Source organism: Onychostoma macrolepis, chromosome 24 (genome assembly GCF_012432095.1).
Source record: "Onychostoma macrolepis isolate SWU-2019 chromosome 24, ASM1243209v1, whole genome shotgun sequence".
Taxonomy (NCBI): Eukaryota; Metazoa; Chordata; class Actinopteri; order Cypriniformes; family Cyprinidae; genus Onychostoma; species Onychostoma macrolepis.
Genome location: NC_081178.1, coordinates 7,144,599 through 7,163,769, shown reverse-complemented (window position 1 = coordinate 7,163,769; position 19,171 = coordinate 7,144,599). Strand labels below are relative to the sequence as shown.

At 34.5% G+C, this 19,171-nt stretch overlaps 1 protein-coding gene and 1 long non-coding RNA gene across 7 annotated transcripts in view; one reads left to right on the top strand and one right to left on the bottom strand.

Moving 5' to 3' along the window:
• The window catches only part of LOC131533618 (uncharacterized), a 45,056-nt gene extending 43,151 nt beyond the window's left edge, over window positions 1–1,905 (bottom strand). Inside the window, exon 1 of the long non-coding RNA XR_009269169.1 lies at window positions 1,858–1,905. This is a non-coding gene — a long non-coding RNA (uncharacterized LOC131533618). The remainder of the gene's footprint in view (window positions 1–1,857) is intronic.
• dpyda.1 (dihydropyrimidine dehydrogenase a, tandem duplicate 1) overlaps window positions 1,284–19,171 on the top strand; it is a 189,784-nt gene continuing 171,896 nt past the window's right edge. For 3 of the 6 annotated variants that reach the window (XM_058765968.1, XM_058765967.1, XM_058765969.1), the window contains exon 1: window positions 1,284–1,686. In XM_058765968.1, the coding sequence (XP_058621951.1) occupies window positions 1,648–1,686 (39 nt within the window). In that variant the 5' untranslated portion in view covers window positions 1,284–1,647. Of the gene's footprint in view, window positions 1,687–17,090; window positions 17,210–19,171 lie in introns of all 6 variants that reach the window. The other 3 variants (XM_058765966.1, XM_058765964.1, XM_058765965.1) reach the window with 2 other exon arrangements.

Genomic DNA, 19,171 nt, shown 5'->3' with positions numbered 1-19,171 from the left:
ATGATCAATATAAACAATCTTTGTAAAGACATTCATTTTTAACACGATTTCAAGCAGCATCTCAAATCGGTGATGCTACCTCACCTTAAAGCAGCCTAGAGACTTATAGGTTAGCCATTAGTGTTACTGTTTTGGTAAATATACACAGCCTTTAAAAGATCACGGTAATGAGCCAGATCAAGATGATCAAATGCTTTGAAGAGCATACATATAAAAAATGACACAATATTCAACGAGTCCTCTCTCTGCAAACATTGAGTCATTGTACAAATGAAGGTTAACATCCTCTGCTGCTTGCATTACAAAGAACTGGATCACCACTGAAACACTATCGGACTTGCAGACGCTTCTGTCACAAGGTGATCAATACAAGATGTGTGTGTTGTACTAGATCTAACAAACCCTGCTGTTAGGGATCATCTGCATTTTACGGGCTTGTCTGAGGGATGAAGGGAAAATAAATTTGTATCAGTGCAATAAACACATGTATTTTCTATACATGCATAATTACTGTGATCATGGGAAATTGGGAATGCAGATGCTTGTCATTTTCTCAACTTATGATAACATTAAAGGTAATTTTATGGGAAACAGTTTTGCAGGGGTTTCATTCTGCAAATAATTGTATAGGCTACTGTATGTTTAGGTGATGACAATGTTTCTCATTTCATAATGCATACTTTTTTACATACTATTTTTTTTTAAATACAAAGTATTCAGCATTTATCTATTATAAATATAGCCCACATCATGAAAAACATTTACAAGTTAACAAGTTTAGCTTGTGATTTTTGTAAGCAGTGTATATTTTGAATATACCTATAAAGGAATACAGTTGCAATTAGCAGAAATTGACTGGTTTGAACCCATAACCATTAAGTTACCAGCCTGGATCATTAAACAAGGGGCTACACAGTTCTATTTTTCTATTTATATTTATATTTAACGAATAAAAGGTAATGCAACACATAGTTAACACCCTAGAAACCCCATAGCAACAGGCCAACAAGCTTTCAAAACAGCTTGCAACTAAATATCAACGCCTTGGAAGCCAGCCACAACACTTTATCAAGGACCAATGTAAAAATAATAGTAGTAGGCTAGTTGTAATAATAATAATAATAATAATAATAATATATATATATATATATATATATATATATATATATATATATATATATATATATATTACTATTATTATTATTACTATTACTATATTGTTAATATTATATATATGCCAATAAAATTTTCAAGACGGGGATAAGTTACCATTGTGTTTACATTTAACCCCGTCCTGACTTGACCAAGCAAACACGGCGTCCTCACGCGCTGCGCGGTGTGCAGAAAGTTAGCGTCAAACAAACTTTATCTGCCGTCTGAAAGACCCTCCACAGGTGCCCACCAGCCCCTCAAGGAGCTCTCTAGACATCTATGCGGTTGCTTTAACTGTCAATTCGATGTCGCAGTGGACGATTTTCAGCCATTCTGACTATATACGCGAAAGGATCCTGTAGTTTGCCAAGAAAGACGACGAGTAAACTCTGGAAGTAAACCTGTACGGCTCGAAAGCGGGACTATCGTCGGAATACAAACACTTTTATTGCTCTGGCTTCATTTCATCTTCATTCGTTTTGATTTGGAGGAAACATGGCACGAATGCTGAGCAAGGAGCTGCCGGATATCGAGGTATAAACACTGTGTATCATAACATAAATGAACCCGTATTGTTATATTGCCAGTCTGATGTGCGTTAAGATTAATCTGTGATACATTAATGCAGTACTTGTGAAAGAAGACCTATTTCTTAATGTGAAACCGTCGCATTTTCATGTAAAAATCCTCAACTTTTTATCCAACCTTATTAATGTCCATACGTTTCCTTTAAAAGTAATCGCAGTCATGTGTTTACATTGTTGTTTTTCTGGAAGTATGAAAGTTCAGGCAGTAGTTGGGTGTTTCAGGTCAAAGTTTCTTCTTAAGTCACTTATTGTAACAAACGTCGGTTATTTTGTGTCGGTGTATTTTGTCTTTCATTACAATTTTGTACAGTTTTAAGCCACAACTGCTTCTTTTGCAGTGGTCAGTTAACCCTTTATGCAACATTCCTGCTGTGTACAGTGTGTGTTTGTGTGTGGCTGTGTTGAAGTACCAGAGTAGGCTAGTGCATAATGTGCAGTATACACTATATTCTGCATACCTTTTTTTTTTTTAATTAGTATGTGGGCCAGTGCATAGTATTTAGTAGTAGTTTTTAGTCCATTGTTTTAGTGGTTTGTCAGTTTACAGTAACTGTTGTGATGTTGTTTTTTAATGGTTGATAACATGTAGCATGTTGGATTGTGGCAACATGCTACATTTCCTATTCCCTATTGATTCCAGTGAAAATTCACAATACCAAAGCAAAAACTAATATGCTATTGGACACACTCATAAAAGTAATTAATGTTTATAAAATAAATTACAGTATCAGACAATGGCCAGTGTAGCCCTCAGGTATTTCTCAATGACGTAAACTTTGCTGAATGTTTTTCATGTAAATATTGAAGTAAACACTCAGAAACAAAGAATTGACATAAGAACAGTGAGTTTTTCCTCTTTTTTTTATTGTTAATATATTTGTTTGTTTAATATTAATCAGGTCTATTAGGCCACATTTTAATTTGAAGTCTACCCAAAAGTTAAAATTCAGGTCATCCAAGATGTAGATTAGTTTGTTTTTCATCAGAACAGATTTGGAGAAATTTAGCAATACATCTCACTCACCAGTGGATCCTCTGCAGTGAATGGGTGCCGTCAGAATGAGAGTTGACAGAAACATCACAATAATCCACAAGTAATCCACATGAATCCAGTTAATCAATTAATATCTTGTGAAGTGAAAAGTGGTTTTCTATAAACAGGGGATAACCTTTTTTGCTTAAGGAAGTCTTATTATGGATTATGGACTGGTATTTTGTCCAGAAGTGATAGTTTAAAGTTAAAATGGCACAATGATGAATTTGTTTCTCACAAACACAATACATTAAATGATGGACTAGAGTCGTCTGGATTATTTGTAGATTATTGTGATGTTTTTATCAGCTGTTTGAACTCTCATTCTGACGGCACCCATTCACTGCAGAGGAGTGGCTTACCAGTATACTGCAAAAATAATGAGAGTAGTATGGTAGTGTGCTGTTTTGAACATATCATCTGTGGGTGTGAGGATACTGGTTGTTAAGATCAGGAAAGTGTTCCTGGAATGCTGCCATAACAAATTCTGTTCCACTAGTTGAATACAAATGATGTGTGTTGCAGAAAAGTGTTGAAGCACAATGGAATTGTTGGCAGTCATTTCAGTGGTGCATACACAGGATTTCTTTTAAAACCATTTTGAAGTGTTTTAATGATATATGCATGCCTTAAGGGTTGTGATATAGACAGCGTCTGCATTCATTTGGCATTCAGCTCTCATTCTTGTAAAGAGTATTGCAATCCAAACAAGCAGTGAACACATTGGAAATAATGGCATGTCCAGATAATCCAATTTCCCAGTTATTATACGGTTAGTTAGGTCTGAGTTGCAGACTGCAATGCTGTAATGCGTCTCAAAACCATGTGGTTAATAAGCTGTACTGCTAACCATGTGAGAATCACATGTCAGTTTATACCATTAACTAAATCAGGAGTATAAGGAAGTGCAGCTATCCCTGTATTTCACTGTTACCTGTTTTGCCTCTGTGACCTATACTAACAGTTCAGTCAGATTCTCATAGTTTTCTACTGACGTTTAGTCAATGTGACTGGCCAATTTTAACTTCATCCTTTGTCTTTCCTTCATCGAGTTGCAATAATATGTCTGACAATGAATTGTGACAGAGCTAAAATAGCAAATTTGATTTTATAGAAAAGGCCCAAAGGCTTCACAAAAATATATATTCCGAGTGCCAAGTGATAAAATTTATCAGCAGCCAAACATTGGCTCTTATTTAGATTTAAGATTTAAATCTAAAAAGGTTGAACATGAATTGATTAAACATTTTGGAAACTTTTACAGCATATCTCAGAAATGATAACACTTCCAATTAGTAGACTTGTTACTATTACATTGCAAGTGCTTGAACTGAAATGTTATAAACTCTTTAAATCATTCTCTTGTTGTCTAATTTGTTTTGTGCATACATTTTATTCAACGTGGTGACCACCAGAAATGTAGATGTAGATAAGTGCTTTAATGGATAATTTGTGATGTTTTCATTAAAATTCGTTGAATGCACAGCCTTTCTAAAGAAATAATTTAATTGACTGTTTAAGCAACAGCTTTAAAGATTAAAGGATATTCAGGGCAATTAGGGCTAAAAAGCAACTTTGAAACTAGGTCTTGTGAAAAACGCTATAAAAATCATTGTGAACTGAATGGAATTTGTTTTATTTTAAAACAGAATTTTAATATCATTTGACATTTCCATTAAACAAAAAGACGAACATTTGTTTTGTAGATGCTTTTATGGTTACATTTAAGGGTGTTCACATCTGGGTTTACTCTTTACAAGAACCAACCAACTAACACTGCAAGTTACAATACAAATATTTATGTCTTAAATTCTCCACTTTCAACACATCAAATCCTCAAGCTTTTGTTTAGGTGGGCGGAATATTGGTGAAATGTTGTAAACTTCTGTCCACCAAATCTCTACCCTAGTGCATACTCACCTCTTCTTCATAACTGCATGCTGTTGTCTTTTTTTGTATCTGTCTTTGTATTGTATTTCACAGTATATAGTGTAGTAGATGGCATTGCAGACATTTATAATTCTATACTGGTTAAGATAATTAAAAAAAGCATAGGCGTCATTTACTTTTGCCATGGCCGATTTGCTCCCCGCTATTTTCTGAAATAGCCTTTGGCAAGGATGCATCTAATATAGAGTATATATTAGAGGATATGTCTCCAATTGTTGAGTAGGAGTTTTGTTTTCATTGATGTGTTATACAGCAGTGAGTGACAATCTTAAATTTGGTTTTGAAGTTTAATGTTTTACTGAGTTGTTGTAGCAGAAAGTGATAGAAGTAGATTTAAAATGGGTATATAGTAAAACCGTTTTTTAGAATGAGGAGAGGTGGCTGATTTTAGATAATTTAAAGGGATAGTTCACCAAAAAATTAAAATTCTCACCCTCAAGTTGTTCCAAATACAATTGAAGTCAATGGCTATCAGCAACTGTTTGGGTACCAATATTCTTCAGTGTTCAACAGAAGAAAGAAACTCCTACAGGTTTGGAACAACATGAGGGTGAGTGACATTTTTGGGTGAAGTGTCCATTTACGATCCCTTTTAATAGCACCCAATTATGGTTACTTCCTTATTTAACATCACCATTTAAAGGGTATTTGCCCATTGTACCTTGTGTCTGCAGTCAGGTTGATTGTAGACATAATGGTGTTGGTTACGCTACGCAAGGTGGAAAATGTTTAGCATTTGCTCTCGTCATGAAACTCTTCGCATGTTAATACGAGTAAAGATGGCTGTGTCTCCATGCCGGGCGACACTAATGCAACCTTTATGGAGAGAAGAGAAGAGTAAGTCAAGCCCTTCATTAGCATCTTTATTCAGGCCGTAATGACAACACTGACGTGACCTTCGGCTCTTCGCTGCACTTAAGACTGGGACTAAATGACTCCTGTCTGCCATTGAAAATGGCTTTCTAAATCTCATAATAATTGCCATCTCTGGAGCAATTAAATCCTCCATTTTTCTGCAGTTCTGTCAGATGTCTTATTTTAATATCCATCCGCACTTCTGAAAGCGCTAAATGTGGGGCCCTTTTGTGCGCACATGTAGATTAATTAAAATCCTCCTGGACTGCTATTAGAGTTCATTAAAAAACCCACAGCAATACAGCATTTAAACAAAGAGGTATGACTCCGCTGGCAGACCTCTGCGTCTCTCCTGGCCCGCGCTCTCATCAGACGTCTGGAACGCTGACAGGGGATTGCTCCAAAATAAAATGCAAATGAAATTTTATGGAAATAGTTGGCCACTCGAAAAGCTTGCATGTTATTGCAAATCACTGAGGCTGCAAGCGCTCTGCTTTTTAACCCTTAAGACTGTAGCTGAAAACATCTCGCATCTCCCTCGCTCTGTTTACCCCCTGCACGATGTAGATGGAAATTTTGCATCAGGAATGGATGTTGGATGTTTTGAGTACAATTTGTGCCGGTTTACCACGCAGACGCTTCAGCTGCTTCCCTGCTGTTCGAGGTGAGGTCGCCTACAGGCAGACATTAGTCCTAAAATCATGTTTCCTGATTATTTTATCGCCTAGTACGTGTGCAACTGGTATTTGCACCATTTATCAAAGCGTATGACAAACTGAAATCCTGTTACAAGTCCGTAGCATTAACAAATAAATATTTGCTGCAAAGGTTGCCAAAAAGCTGCTGTATTCAACCAGTGACAGTCAAAGAGGTGGAGACTGACCATTCATTGAGAAATGAATGGGATAAATACAGAACATAAGTCCAGCCTTCCAGTTAAAAGAGCCAATCATCTTTTTGAGAGCATTTGTTTGCTGTAGAATGTTTATGTGCATTACCAGCATTAACCTGAAAAATAGCTAAAGAAATTGTTTTATTTTAGCATCTTTTGGAGATGATATTGGAAAAGAAGCATTTTTTTTTGCTCTCATTATTAGCAAATTTTATTCTAAATTTGAAATATCAGTGTCAATGTGTATAAGAGTGCCGAAATCTTTAAAAAAAACCTACTGTAGTTCAAATGTGTCAAGTTCTTAGAAATGTACTTTTTGTATTCATGTTAGATTCATGTGGTTTTGATTTACATAAAAAATATTAATTTATGAATCACACGGTGTAAGCATTAATTAACGCATTTTAATTACACATTGAATGTTAAGAAGAATTAATGAAATTAATTACCAAGTATTTAATGTATTTGAAAGGTAATTACCAAGTATTTAAAGTATTTTAAAGGTACAGTAATTTCCAAGTATTTAATATATTTTAAAGGTGCAGTAATTTATATAAATATAAAAATAATTAATTCCTAAATAATTTTAGAGAGTCAAACCACATGACATTTTACAACCTGAAATAAACAATACATCTTTTAAGTCATTTATATATTTATTTCTAATTGATACATATATTTTAATAATTTCTAATTATAAATATTTTATTTAAATTATAGAATGTTTATATATATATATATATATATATATATATATATATATATATATATATATATATATATATATATATATATATATATATATATGGCATAAAAGTTATTCAAAACCAATGAATCTAACATAAATACAAAGATTATATTTCTAAGAAATTGACACAGTCAAACACTATTTTTCTTGTCTTTTAAACGTTCGGCCAGTCTTATAAACCACTGACCTGTATTTCAAATTTGGAATAAAATCGGCTATATTGTGTGTTGTTGAATAAACCAATAGATATGGGACAATAGCCCGATTCGGACGGTAATTGTTTCTCATATGGACGTCTGTAAAAATAAATGTAAATATCACCTCAGTGATAAAACTCATGGATTCGGATGGTGGTTTATTCACAGTGGAGGAGCGAGTTCTGTGATCCTACGAACCCGGGAACGCACTGCTCACGTGGCCAGTCACATGATTGTCTGCTGTAAATAAAATGAATTTTATTTACAAATTTATTCTTATTATTGTGTAAAATGTATTTAAAAATACTTATTATTATGTAAAATGTATTCTTATTATTCCAAGCATATTTTATAATATATAATCCTATTTATTATTTGATTATTTAAATCTCCTGTTTAAAAATAGAAAAATAGACGCGCTATAGTTTTATATAATTATACGCGATATATATCTATTTATAATACACACATTAAAATTGTATTACATACCTGCTGCTGCCATAATAAAGACCCATTTTGAATGTTTACGTGCTTTCCTTCTCTTTCTGCTCCCAGTCACTGTGGTTGAGCAGTCATGAAGTATTGTTCTTTTAAATACTTTCCAGCATTTCAGAAATAAATATGTATGCAAATTACACCGAAGTACAACGTTACCTTATGGTGTTCGGGAGTGCTCAAAAAGGGTTTAAACACTGAATTTTGAATCGATTTCTTCTCGTAAAAAAGAGATGTGGATTCGGACGGCAATTAAATTACCACACGACCTTGGTGTTTGTCAGTAGGTAATTCGGCTGGAGATTTTTACGGGGATGGTGAGAGAAAAACACAGACATCCTGGATTCGGACGGCATTAAAATCACCAACTACCCCCTGTAAATGTTGAAAATCACTTACGTCCCCCTGAGAAACAATTACCCTCCGAATAGAGCTAATGATATGACGTTTATGTTACTGAAACCTAATCTTGACAGCGTTTTGGAGATTTTCAGCTGTGTTTGTATGCCGCCGAGCGAACTGACTTGCCTCAAAGCGACTTTGATTCCACCCTGCTGTGTGTCGTATTTTGATTGCGGTCTCTGTTTCAAATGCAGGCAGGCCTGTGTGTGGCATCTTGTTTGGTGCAGTGGTGGATCAGTAATTGCACCTCTACCAGGGTTGGGTCAGACTGCTCTTGTAATCAATCAGTACAGCAGAGATGGTACAGAGGGGTTTGTCACAGAGCCACCGTCCCTTGAATGCAAGCAGAGAACCTTCTGCAAAGCCAGCACATACCTGGCCACACAATTCATCCCACCTCCCCCTCTTCCTCCGATCCCCCAGGGGGGGCCGTACACATTCACCTGATCACATGTGACCCCTCTGTCTGCTGCAATCTCTGTCTGCAAACTCAATCCCCTCAGTGGAGTTCATCGCCCAGGCTCCCTCAGGCCAGTCGGCTCGTTTACACACCCAAGAAGCATGTGGCATATTGAACCTTTTTTTCCTTTTCCCAATCCCCCCTCTCTCTCTCTGTTTCTTCTCCACTGAGAGCAGATAAAGCCTCGGTCATCAAGCCCTGATTCTTTACAGTTCATTTCCCTTCTGTTTCTCTGCTAATTGTTTTTCGAGCCTCAACATGGCCAGGGACCATTTCAAATGCTGCATAATGAGGCTCTGGCGCATATTGGCCATTACCAAATTAAACCGCCTCGCAGGAGGAGTGGCCAGACGTGCTCGATGCTGCACCGTGAGTGGCTGGAGATGTTGATTGACAGGCTGAGGGGAGGGTTTTAGGCTGGTCTAGCTGGCACAGAGAGAGGGAGAGTAAACCATTCATACGCTGCTGACTGGCACCTTCAGACGCCCTCTGCAGGACGGATAAGAGACAAACAAAAAGCACAGATCGCCTTAAAGGAATAGTTCACCTAAAAATAAAAGTTCTGTCATCATTTACTCACGCTGTATGACTTTTTTCTTTAGTGGGATGCAATTTAGAGCATGATGTTGAAGCTGCACTTTTCCATACAATTGAAGCGGATGGTGACCCTAACTGTCAGGCAAGAATTGTAGTGAATAGCGACTTAAATTTTAATTTGCTCCTGACACAAAGATATCATGATTTCAGGAGACTATGAATATGATATGGTGTTTTTTTTTTCTGTTTTTTCTTTTTTCTTTTTTGAGATTGACAGCCCCTTGTCACAATCTATTTTCATTGTATAAAAAAAATGGATTTAAGTTAATTTAACAAACAATTACAAAGATATATTAAGTAACACATTGAAGTAAAGGTCACATTTTGAAGTAGAAAATCTGAAATAGTATTGTCTTGTAAAACACACTTAATATTTACTTACAACTTTGAAAAATAACTTTTTTACAGTTTACATTAAAAAAATTCACTCAGGAATTGCTAGTAAATTTCATAAATAATTACAAAGAATTTGCAAGTAGCCCATTGAAAGACTGAAGTAGAAAGACTGAAATCATAGTTTTGTTTTAATTACAAGTTTGAAAAATCATTTTTTGCTGACTGTAGAAGAAAGCAGCTCAGCTTCAGACTTTATGCTAAATATCTGCTTTTGTATTGCACAGAAGAAACAAAGTCATCCAGATCTGGAAAGCCACGAGGGTGTGTACATGATTAAATATGTTAACTTTAGAGTGAACTACCTCTGTAACCACTTAATTGCCTTGTAGGTGAGATATAGCGAAGAAAGAGAACATTTGATTATGTTTGTATCATCCATTTGGTCAAATTTTACTCTCTGTATTTTGTTCAGTCTCATATTTTCCTTGCTGTCCACCCACATTTCCCAGCAAGCAAAGTTTACAGCCTTCAATGCCTCGGCAATAGGGAAGGATTGAGTGATCTGTATGTATTTTTTGTTTTATTCTCAGTGGAGAAAGTCAGACAAGCCTTCACTTTCACTGCCTGACTCCAAAATCATTTCTCTGTACTCTGAAGTTCCTGACTCATAATCCATATGACCATTTTTTTTTTTATGAATTGAAATGTCTTGTTTTGAAAGATTCAAGGTTAGGAAAGTTGCTCTGGTGTAGACATGCATAACGTGAAGGCTTGACCATTTAAAAAATGAGCTAAATGACTCACAAGCTCCTTTATTTAACTAAATGGACCCAATCGTTAGTCGTTTAATTGATGGAAGTAATATCATGCATGAAGGATGACAGCTGTTTTTACGCTTCAGTGATTATATCAATATTGTGCTCAGTAAATGAATGTAATGACAGTAAACAAATTAGTTTATGAAAAAATACGTGTGTCTAAAAAGAAACGGTGTCATTGGCGCCAAAAAAACAGAATATCTTTCTTTTCTTTTCTTTTCTTTTCTTTTCTTTTCTTTTTGAGATTGACAGCCCCTTGTCACAATCTATTTTCATTGTATAAAAAATGGATTTAAGTTAATTTAACAAACAATTACAAAGATATATTAAGTAACACATTGAAGTAAAGGTCACATTTTGAAGTAGAAAATCTGAAATAGTATTGTCTTGTAAAACACACTTAATATTTACTTACAACTTTGAAAAATAACTTTTTACAGTTTACATTAAAAAATTCACTCAGGAATTGCTAGTAAATTTCATAAATAATTACAAAGAATTTGCAAGTAGCCCATTGAAAGACTGAAGTAGAAAGACTGAAATCATAGTTTTGTTTTAATTACAAGTTTGAAAAATCATTTTTGCTGACTGTAGAAGAAAGCAGCTCAGCTTCAGACTTTATGCTAAATATCTGCTTTTGTATTGCACAGAAGAAACAAAGTCATCCAGATCTGGAAAGCCACGAGGGTGTGTACATGATTAAATATGTTAACTTTAGAGTGAACTACCTCTGTAACCACTTAATTGCCTTGTAGGTGAGATATAGCGAAGAAAGAGAACATTTGATTATGTTTGTATCATCCATTTGGTCAAATTTTACTCTCTGTATTTTGTTCAGTCTCATATTTTCCTTGCTGTCCACCCACATTTCCCAGCAAGCAAAGTTTACAGCCTTCAATGCCTCGGCAATAGGGAAGGATTGAGTGATCTGTATGTATTTTTTGTTTTATTCTCAGTGGAGAAAGTCAGACAAGCCTTCACTTTCACTGCCTGACTCCAAAATCATTTCTCTGTACTCTGAAGTTCCTGACTCATAATCCATATGACCATTTTTTTTTATGAATTGAAATGTCTTGTTTTGAAAGATTCAAGGTTAGGAAAGTTCCTCTGGTGTAGACATGCATAACGTGAAGGCTTGACCATTTAAAAAATGAGCTAAATGACTCACAAGCTCCTTTATTTAACTAAATGGACCCAATCGTTAGTCGTTTAATTGATGGAAGTAATATCATGCATGAAGGATGACAGCTGTTTTTACGCTTCAGTGATTATATCAATATTGTGCTCAGTAAATGAATGTAATGACAGTAAACAAATTAGTTTATGAAAAAATATGTGTGTCTAAAAAGAAACGGTGTCATTGGCGCCAAAAAAACAGAATATCTTTCTTTTCTTTTCTTTTTTTTAAATTTTGAATTTTGAAAACCACACTTATTAAAATTTTTTTATCACTCCATTTGAAAACATTAATGCTAAACTTTTAAAGAAATTATTAGTGCTGTCAAATGAATAATCGCGATTAATCACATCCAAAATAAAAGTTTTTGTTTACATAATATATCCATGTGTACTGTTTATTTATGTATATATAAATACACAATCATACAGTATATATTTTGAAAATATTTACATGTGTATATATATATATATATATATATATATATTTATATTTTATATTTTATATTATATATCAATATATTTAGTATATAGACATAACATTTTTCTTAAATATATACATGTATGTGTTTGTATTTATATAATAAATATACATAGTACACACTCATATATTATGTAAACAAATTTTATTTTGGATGCGATTAATTACGATTAGTCTTTTGACAGCACTAGAAATTATATTTTTTAAATCAATTTAGTGCCATTTTTAATCACTTAATTGTTTAAAAACATTAATTTTGATGAAATATGGAAATATCAAAAGTGGTTTTGTGCCATGTTTTGCATCGTACAACATTTATTTATTTATTTATTTTTACTACATTATTAGAGGTTGAATGATCTAGTGCAAAACTATCTAGTTAGAATTCATTTAATAAATTTGATTTAACAAACAAATTGGCTAGTTTTCCTATGAAAACAATTTAGATTTTTTTGCATTACACCGTAAACAAAGTTGAATCAAATAATGTGATAGTTCAGTAGCCTGTATCAGTAGTACGTTAAGGAGACATAAATGGCTCCATTTCCTGAGAATCTGTCTGAAATCTGTCTCTCTCTGTCAGAGATATTTGGTTGTTTTCAGGTTTTCAAGTGGACTAAATATTTGGTGCCGTTGAAGAACGTCAGCCCAGATGAAAAGTTGATGTGTTATGCGTGTCTGTGTCTCATATACTGTTCTGAAGCTTATAGGAGAGCAAATTATATTCAAAGCCTGTGCTTGATACTGCTGATCTTTATTTCTCTAACGGTAGATCAATATGTGGAAATTCCCCTATTGATCTGAGCCAAAGTCAGAACAGGGTGGCGGTTTGCCAGCTGATGTTTAGTTATTCTCCACTTTTTTTTTAGCTTTAAATTATTTCCTGTTCAAGGGGATTAAGGTGTTATAGAGTTAAATTTTAGCTGCATGTTCACACAGTGTACGCTAAGAACAGAAGTGCCTCATGCATACTAAGGCATTGGAGGTTCTCTGGTGTGCAGCAAGAGGACGGTGAATGTAATTTATTGCACAATATGGTGCTGTTATTGATTAGACAGCAAAAGGGCAGTACCAGCTGCTCTGCTAATAGCCATATAAATGTTTCAAGCATGTGTCACCACCTTAAAACCAGCCCTGGGAGAAAAAAAAAATTGCAGGGTGCTGCTCTTAGGACATGTACCCAGCCAAATTGTAGATGGGTCTGTTACCATTCTATCAGTGTGTTTAAGGAATAGTTCACACAAAAATGAAAATTCTATAACCTGTAATTTACCTTCATGTCATTTTAAACCTGTAGACTTGCTTTTATTCCATGGAACACAAAATGAGAAGTTTATAAGAATGTTCATGCTGCTTTTGTGCATATAATGAATGTGAATGGTTGTCCAGCTCCAAAAATGACATAAGCTCCATAAACCTAGTCCATATGACTTATGCACTATATTCCAAGTCATATGATCGATTTGTTTTAAATTTTTAATTTTAAATACTGAAAAAGTGTCACAGTTTCCATAAAAATATTAAGCAGCACAACTGTTTTCAGAATTAATAATAATAAAAAATTATTCTTGATCACCAAATCAGCATATTAGAAGGATTTCTAAAGGATCAAGTGACACTGAAGACTGGAGTAATAAATGCTGAAAATTCAGCTTTGCATCACAGGAATAAATTACATTTTTAAATAAATTACAGCTATTTTAAATTGTAATGAAATTGTTTTTACTGTTTTTTGATCAAATAAATGCAGCTTTGGTGATTATAATAGACTGCTTTCAACATTAATGTTCAAAATTGGGGTCAGTAAGTGTTTGTTTTTTTTGTGTGTGTGAATTGTATATTCTCCAGGTATGAGATCAGGAATGCAAAATGTTATTGGTTTAGATTTTTTAGAGACAGATTTTTAGTGAATAACAACTTAAATTTCTATTTTAAATCAATTCAGTTCTTTTGAACCTTTTATTTTTTTTTATCAAGGAATCTTTTTTATTTTATTATTTTAATTTATAATTTATTATTACTATTTTTTATTTATTATGTATTATTTTATTTTTTTGTCTTTTTTGTCTTTTATTTTTGTTATATAAAAATGTATAAAAATATTTTGTTAAAGAAAAACAATATATGGCACAAAGATATAGTACAAAGAAATGTTTAGTAATGTATTTTACTAATATTCATTTGTTATATGCAATAGAGCAACAAATTCCAAGTTAACGATTTAAACTTTGTTTTATGCAAATTATTTGTTTACGCATGCGGGTTGTTTGAAAGCAATGCCGGTATATTCACTTATGTTTATTCACACATGATGCAACAGAAATAAGATTTTGCCATTGTATTATGTTTTTGCTTTTACTAGAAGCTTCCCGAGTTCATTTGAATTAAACAAAGTAGTTCGCTCCATGTGCACTTTGGTGCAGAATTCAGCCCGGGCTTGAGCCCCACATTAATTAGCACTTGCAGCTGAGTTTGATTTGCCATTTCCCGTTGTCCATCATAGACTCCCTATCTGATTTTCTCTGAGGGGCTGCAGTTTGCCTGATGTGGCTGGGCAGTGCTGGTTATTGATCTTCCATCTGTTTGGGCTGCGTGATCAGTGGAGAGTGATAAAAACAGACGCAGCGGCTCCCCTGCGGAACCATCTAAGACATGCAGATGGGTCCGGTGCGGAAAGGGCTGTCAGCGTTACCATACTCGCATCTCCGCACTGCTGCGGCCCTCTCTGACCACAAAGGTCACCCATCCGACGGGGGATGTGGCGTTTTTTTTTGTTTTAAATATTGTTTGATAACACACTTAGCCCCTGTTTGGCTTTGGCTCCTCAAGGACTGCTGAATAACTGCAAAAATCCATGCCTGACTCAGACTGTCTGCGGCTCTGGCATTTATCAGCTGCGCTGCGGCGAGCGTTTTGTCTGGGGAACGAGAAGCCTCCTGGATGTTTGTGTGAGCGAACGCCCAGTGCTTAGCTTGTACAGTATTTGTGTTTATACTCTAAATCTGAATGTTGTTTTCCTTCTGAGCCCTAAAGATGCGTATGCTCTCTTGTGGAACGATGTTTTAAGATGCGAATGCTGCCCTGCAGTGTGTACAGTAGTATTGATTGGGAGGTATGAATGCATATTTCATTTCATGCGTGGTGTCGATCTCATTGCCGTCTTGACAGAGTAGAGACCTGACGTTTGGTGAAAGGGATAGTTCACTTAGAGTCAATTTTATGGAGTTCCAAAATGGTATGATTTTCTTTCTTGGGTGGAGCATAAAAGGAGAAGTTTAGCAGAATGTTAAAGCTGCTGTTTTGAGGAACTGATCTTATAGGAATGTTTTCAGACTGCATCCTGCGATGTAGTGCTCTGTCTGTTCTAAGATCAGTGAACTTGATTGGTATGAATGGTACTTAGTCTGTAGTATTAAGTACAGAAGATGTAGCAGAACAGGTAGCTGCTTCTTTTTCTTTATCCAAACATTCTGTAGTTGAGGCAGAGTAAACATCTGTCAGGCATCATTAGCGTTTGCTTTAGCCCAATTCCAGTATACATCTGTTTCTCTTGTACATTTTCCACTTGAGGAGACAGGGTCAATATCAAGCTGGAAACAAGAATCTAGTCACAAAATTGCATTTTTACTTACTTTAGTTTAATGTTCCTGAACAAATTTTAGAAGATGTGAATACATATAGCTACAATGTTATTTTATTTATTTATTTTTTATTATTTTTATTAAAAACACATTATGTGCTAAACCACCACCATTTAAAATAATATTGTTCATGTATGGACTTTTACATAATTTTCTAATAAATGTAGTCCTTTTGACCTTTTTTTTTTTTTTTTTTAAATCAAGGAATTTTTTATTATTATTTTATTTAATTAAAATTTTTAAATACCACAACCATTTAAAGTAATATTGTTCATATATGAAGAGTTTATTTGCAAAAACCAATAAACGCCACTTAAAAAAAAAAGTTTTGTCAGACATCTGAGGAGATTATAAAGATAAAACGAGTGTTTTTGTTTAACTCTGAAACATGAAATGTGGAGTTATCTGCTTTTGCCAAAAGACGATTTTTGGAGTTATCTGCTTTTGCTATAAAACAAACTTTTAATATATAAAACATATAAAAACATACTTTAAATGAACTTTAATTTTGTAAGTTACCTGTATTTAAGTTATTATTACTCAATCAAAACAACCCAACTGCAGTTTGATTGATATTATTTAGAATGCACAAAAAAAACAAAAAACAAAACATGATTTCTGAAAATAAATCTGTTTTTGCAAATAAACTCTTCATATGGACTTTTACATAATTTTCTATTTCTATTTGAAATAAATTCAGTTCTTTTTTTCAAGGATTTTTTTTATTTTATTTTATTTTAATAAATGTAATATTATTTAATATAATAATATAATATAATATATAATTTTACTAAATACTAAAAATAGTGATAAGATTATTTGATATTTCTTTTTATTATAATTCTATTATTATTATTATTTTAATTTGGTCTTATCTTGTCCTATGTTATTTTGTCTTAATTTATTTTTTGTCTTGTAATTTTATTTTGTTTTTATTTAACGATATAAAATAAATATAAATAATGACTGGCTAAAAAGTAAACTTTGGCTATAAAAAGTTCTGTCAATTGTCAATTATTGCAGGGAATAGCATTGCCATAATTAATTACATTTATCTATTATGCAGACGTTCTTAAATATACTTTTCTAAGGTCACTGTTTACACTCTTCTAATAGCTGTTTGTTTTTTGACCGCCTCTGGTTGATCTGATCACTGGAGTTGTTTTGTGCAGAGAACGTTTCTTAATTAATAAAGCATAGACTTTCCTGTGTCCTGTCCTCCCATTGGGCAGCAGATGCTAATTGTGTTTGAACATTTCTAATCTTTCAGACCACTTCAAACAAACGGCGTGCAACCTTGCAGCCTTACAACAACTTCTGCTTTTGAACCTGGCGTATGCGCCACAGGACGAACATGGAGGACAAACTGGAATAGTTAGAAATATGGAGGTTAGTTGTTTTTGCGTCACTGCTGCTGCGGCTGATTACAGTCCCTGAATCCCGTTTGGATTTCTCCTCCAACGAACAACCTTGTTATTAACTCCCGGTTTACCTACAGGCTTGGCCCCAAAGAACATATTAGCTTTCCTTCTGCACACTATATGAAAATGGATAAGTAATGTTGTCCATAACACACTATAAAACCCAAAGAAGTGGATTTTTATTGTTTCGGCCTGTATCTCACACTGTGCTTTAACTACATTTTATTAGGTGTGAAATTAAAATATTAATAGGCTGATGTCTGGCTTTAGGAAGAGCGGGACGTTTGTAGAGGCACTAGAGTCGAGCGCCGCGGGAGAGAGGCGGGTTACCCAACGTCTGCGGGCCCTTTTAACATCTCATACCTCTGTATGAAATAGACTTTCATCTTGCCTACTGTGAAAATATTAAAAGACGAAGCTTCATGTGTTGTCACATTGCCTGCGGGACACTAATTGAGGTTGGTCGCCGATGTTGTTGGGAAAGGTTGAAAAGAGAAAGAAAAATATCTCAAAGTGACTGAGGAACTTGAAAAAAAGAATGTTGCTTTGTGGTGCCTTCAAAACAATTAAACGGGAAACATTTAAGGAAATGACATCATCAATGGGGCCTTAAAACTACAAAAGTAATAAAAGCACTTCGTAAATACACATTATGTGCTTTACCACCAACGTTTAAAATAATTTTGTTAATGTATAGACTTTTACGTGTTTTCTATTTCTGTTTTAAATAAATTCAGTTCTTTTGAACCTTCTTTCATCAAAGAATCCTGAAAAAAAGTACTGTACCCATAAATATTAAGCAGCACAATTTTTTTCAACATTGATAATATTAAGAAATATCATATTAGAATAATTTCTGAAGAATCATGTGACACTGAAGACTGGAGTAATGCCTGCCGAAGAGTCAATAAATTGTATTTTAAAATAAATGAAAATAGGAAACAGTTAATTGTAATAATCTGTCACGAAATCGCTTGTGGAAATCAATGAAAGATCCAAGTGCAGTTTTATTCCACAAAACATAAATCAAAAACAGAGCAACAGGCAGAAAACAAAGGCAAAGTGTAATCCAACATAGATTACAGAAAACAATACTGTCTTAACATGGTGGCTAAGTTTATGCAACTGGCCCCAGGAGTGATCACCTCCACCCAGAGAGGAACTGAAGTGGACGCCACTGCCTTGGGAGGTTCTGCAGCAAAAGCCTCCACCTCAAGAGGAACTGGAGTCAACTCTGAGGGCTCCTGGACTGGAGCGGGTTCTGAGGCAGGCTCCTGGGCCAAAAAAGCAGGAAGCTTAAGTGGGGCCAGCAAAGCAGAGAGTTTAGGTGGGGGTGGCAGGGCAAGGAGCTTGGTTGGAGCTGGCAGGGCAAGGATCATGGGTGAGACAGAGAGAGTTGGCTGGTCAGTAGCTTCTGGGACCACCAGAGTCGGGTCCTCCAGGACCACCGAACTTGGGACTACCAGAGTCGGGTCCTCCAGGACCACCTGACTTGGGACCACCAGAGTCGGGTCCTCTAGGACCACCAGACATGGGATCACCGCAGAGATGTGTGGAGTTATTAAAAACAAACATCATTTAATCATAAAAATACTATTGTTTTGCATTAACAAGTGCAGTTACTAATAATATTACACGTTTATTTCTTGGTAATGCACATTTGACAGTAAAGCACTGAGCTTTACAAAATTTACTTTTATTCAAAACAGTAACGAGCAAAATATATATTTTTTATATGAAAAATTATATATTCTACTCTCATTAACTATACCATTATAGTAGCCTGTTATATTGAACTGACCAACAGCTTCAGCGATTTTCAAAAGAACACTCTTTACTTTTTACACTTTGTGACTTTTCTTACTTCATACACATGAAAAGTGGAAAACTTTGACAAAATTAGATTTCTTGATGATTTGATGTTTTATAA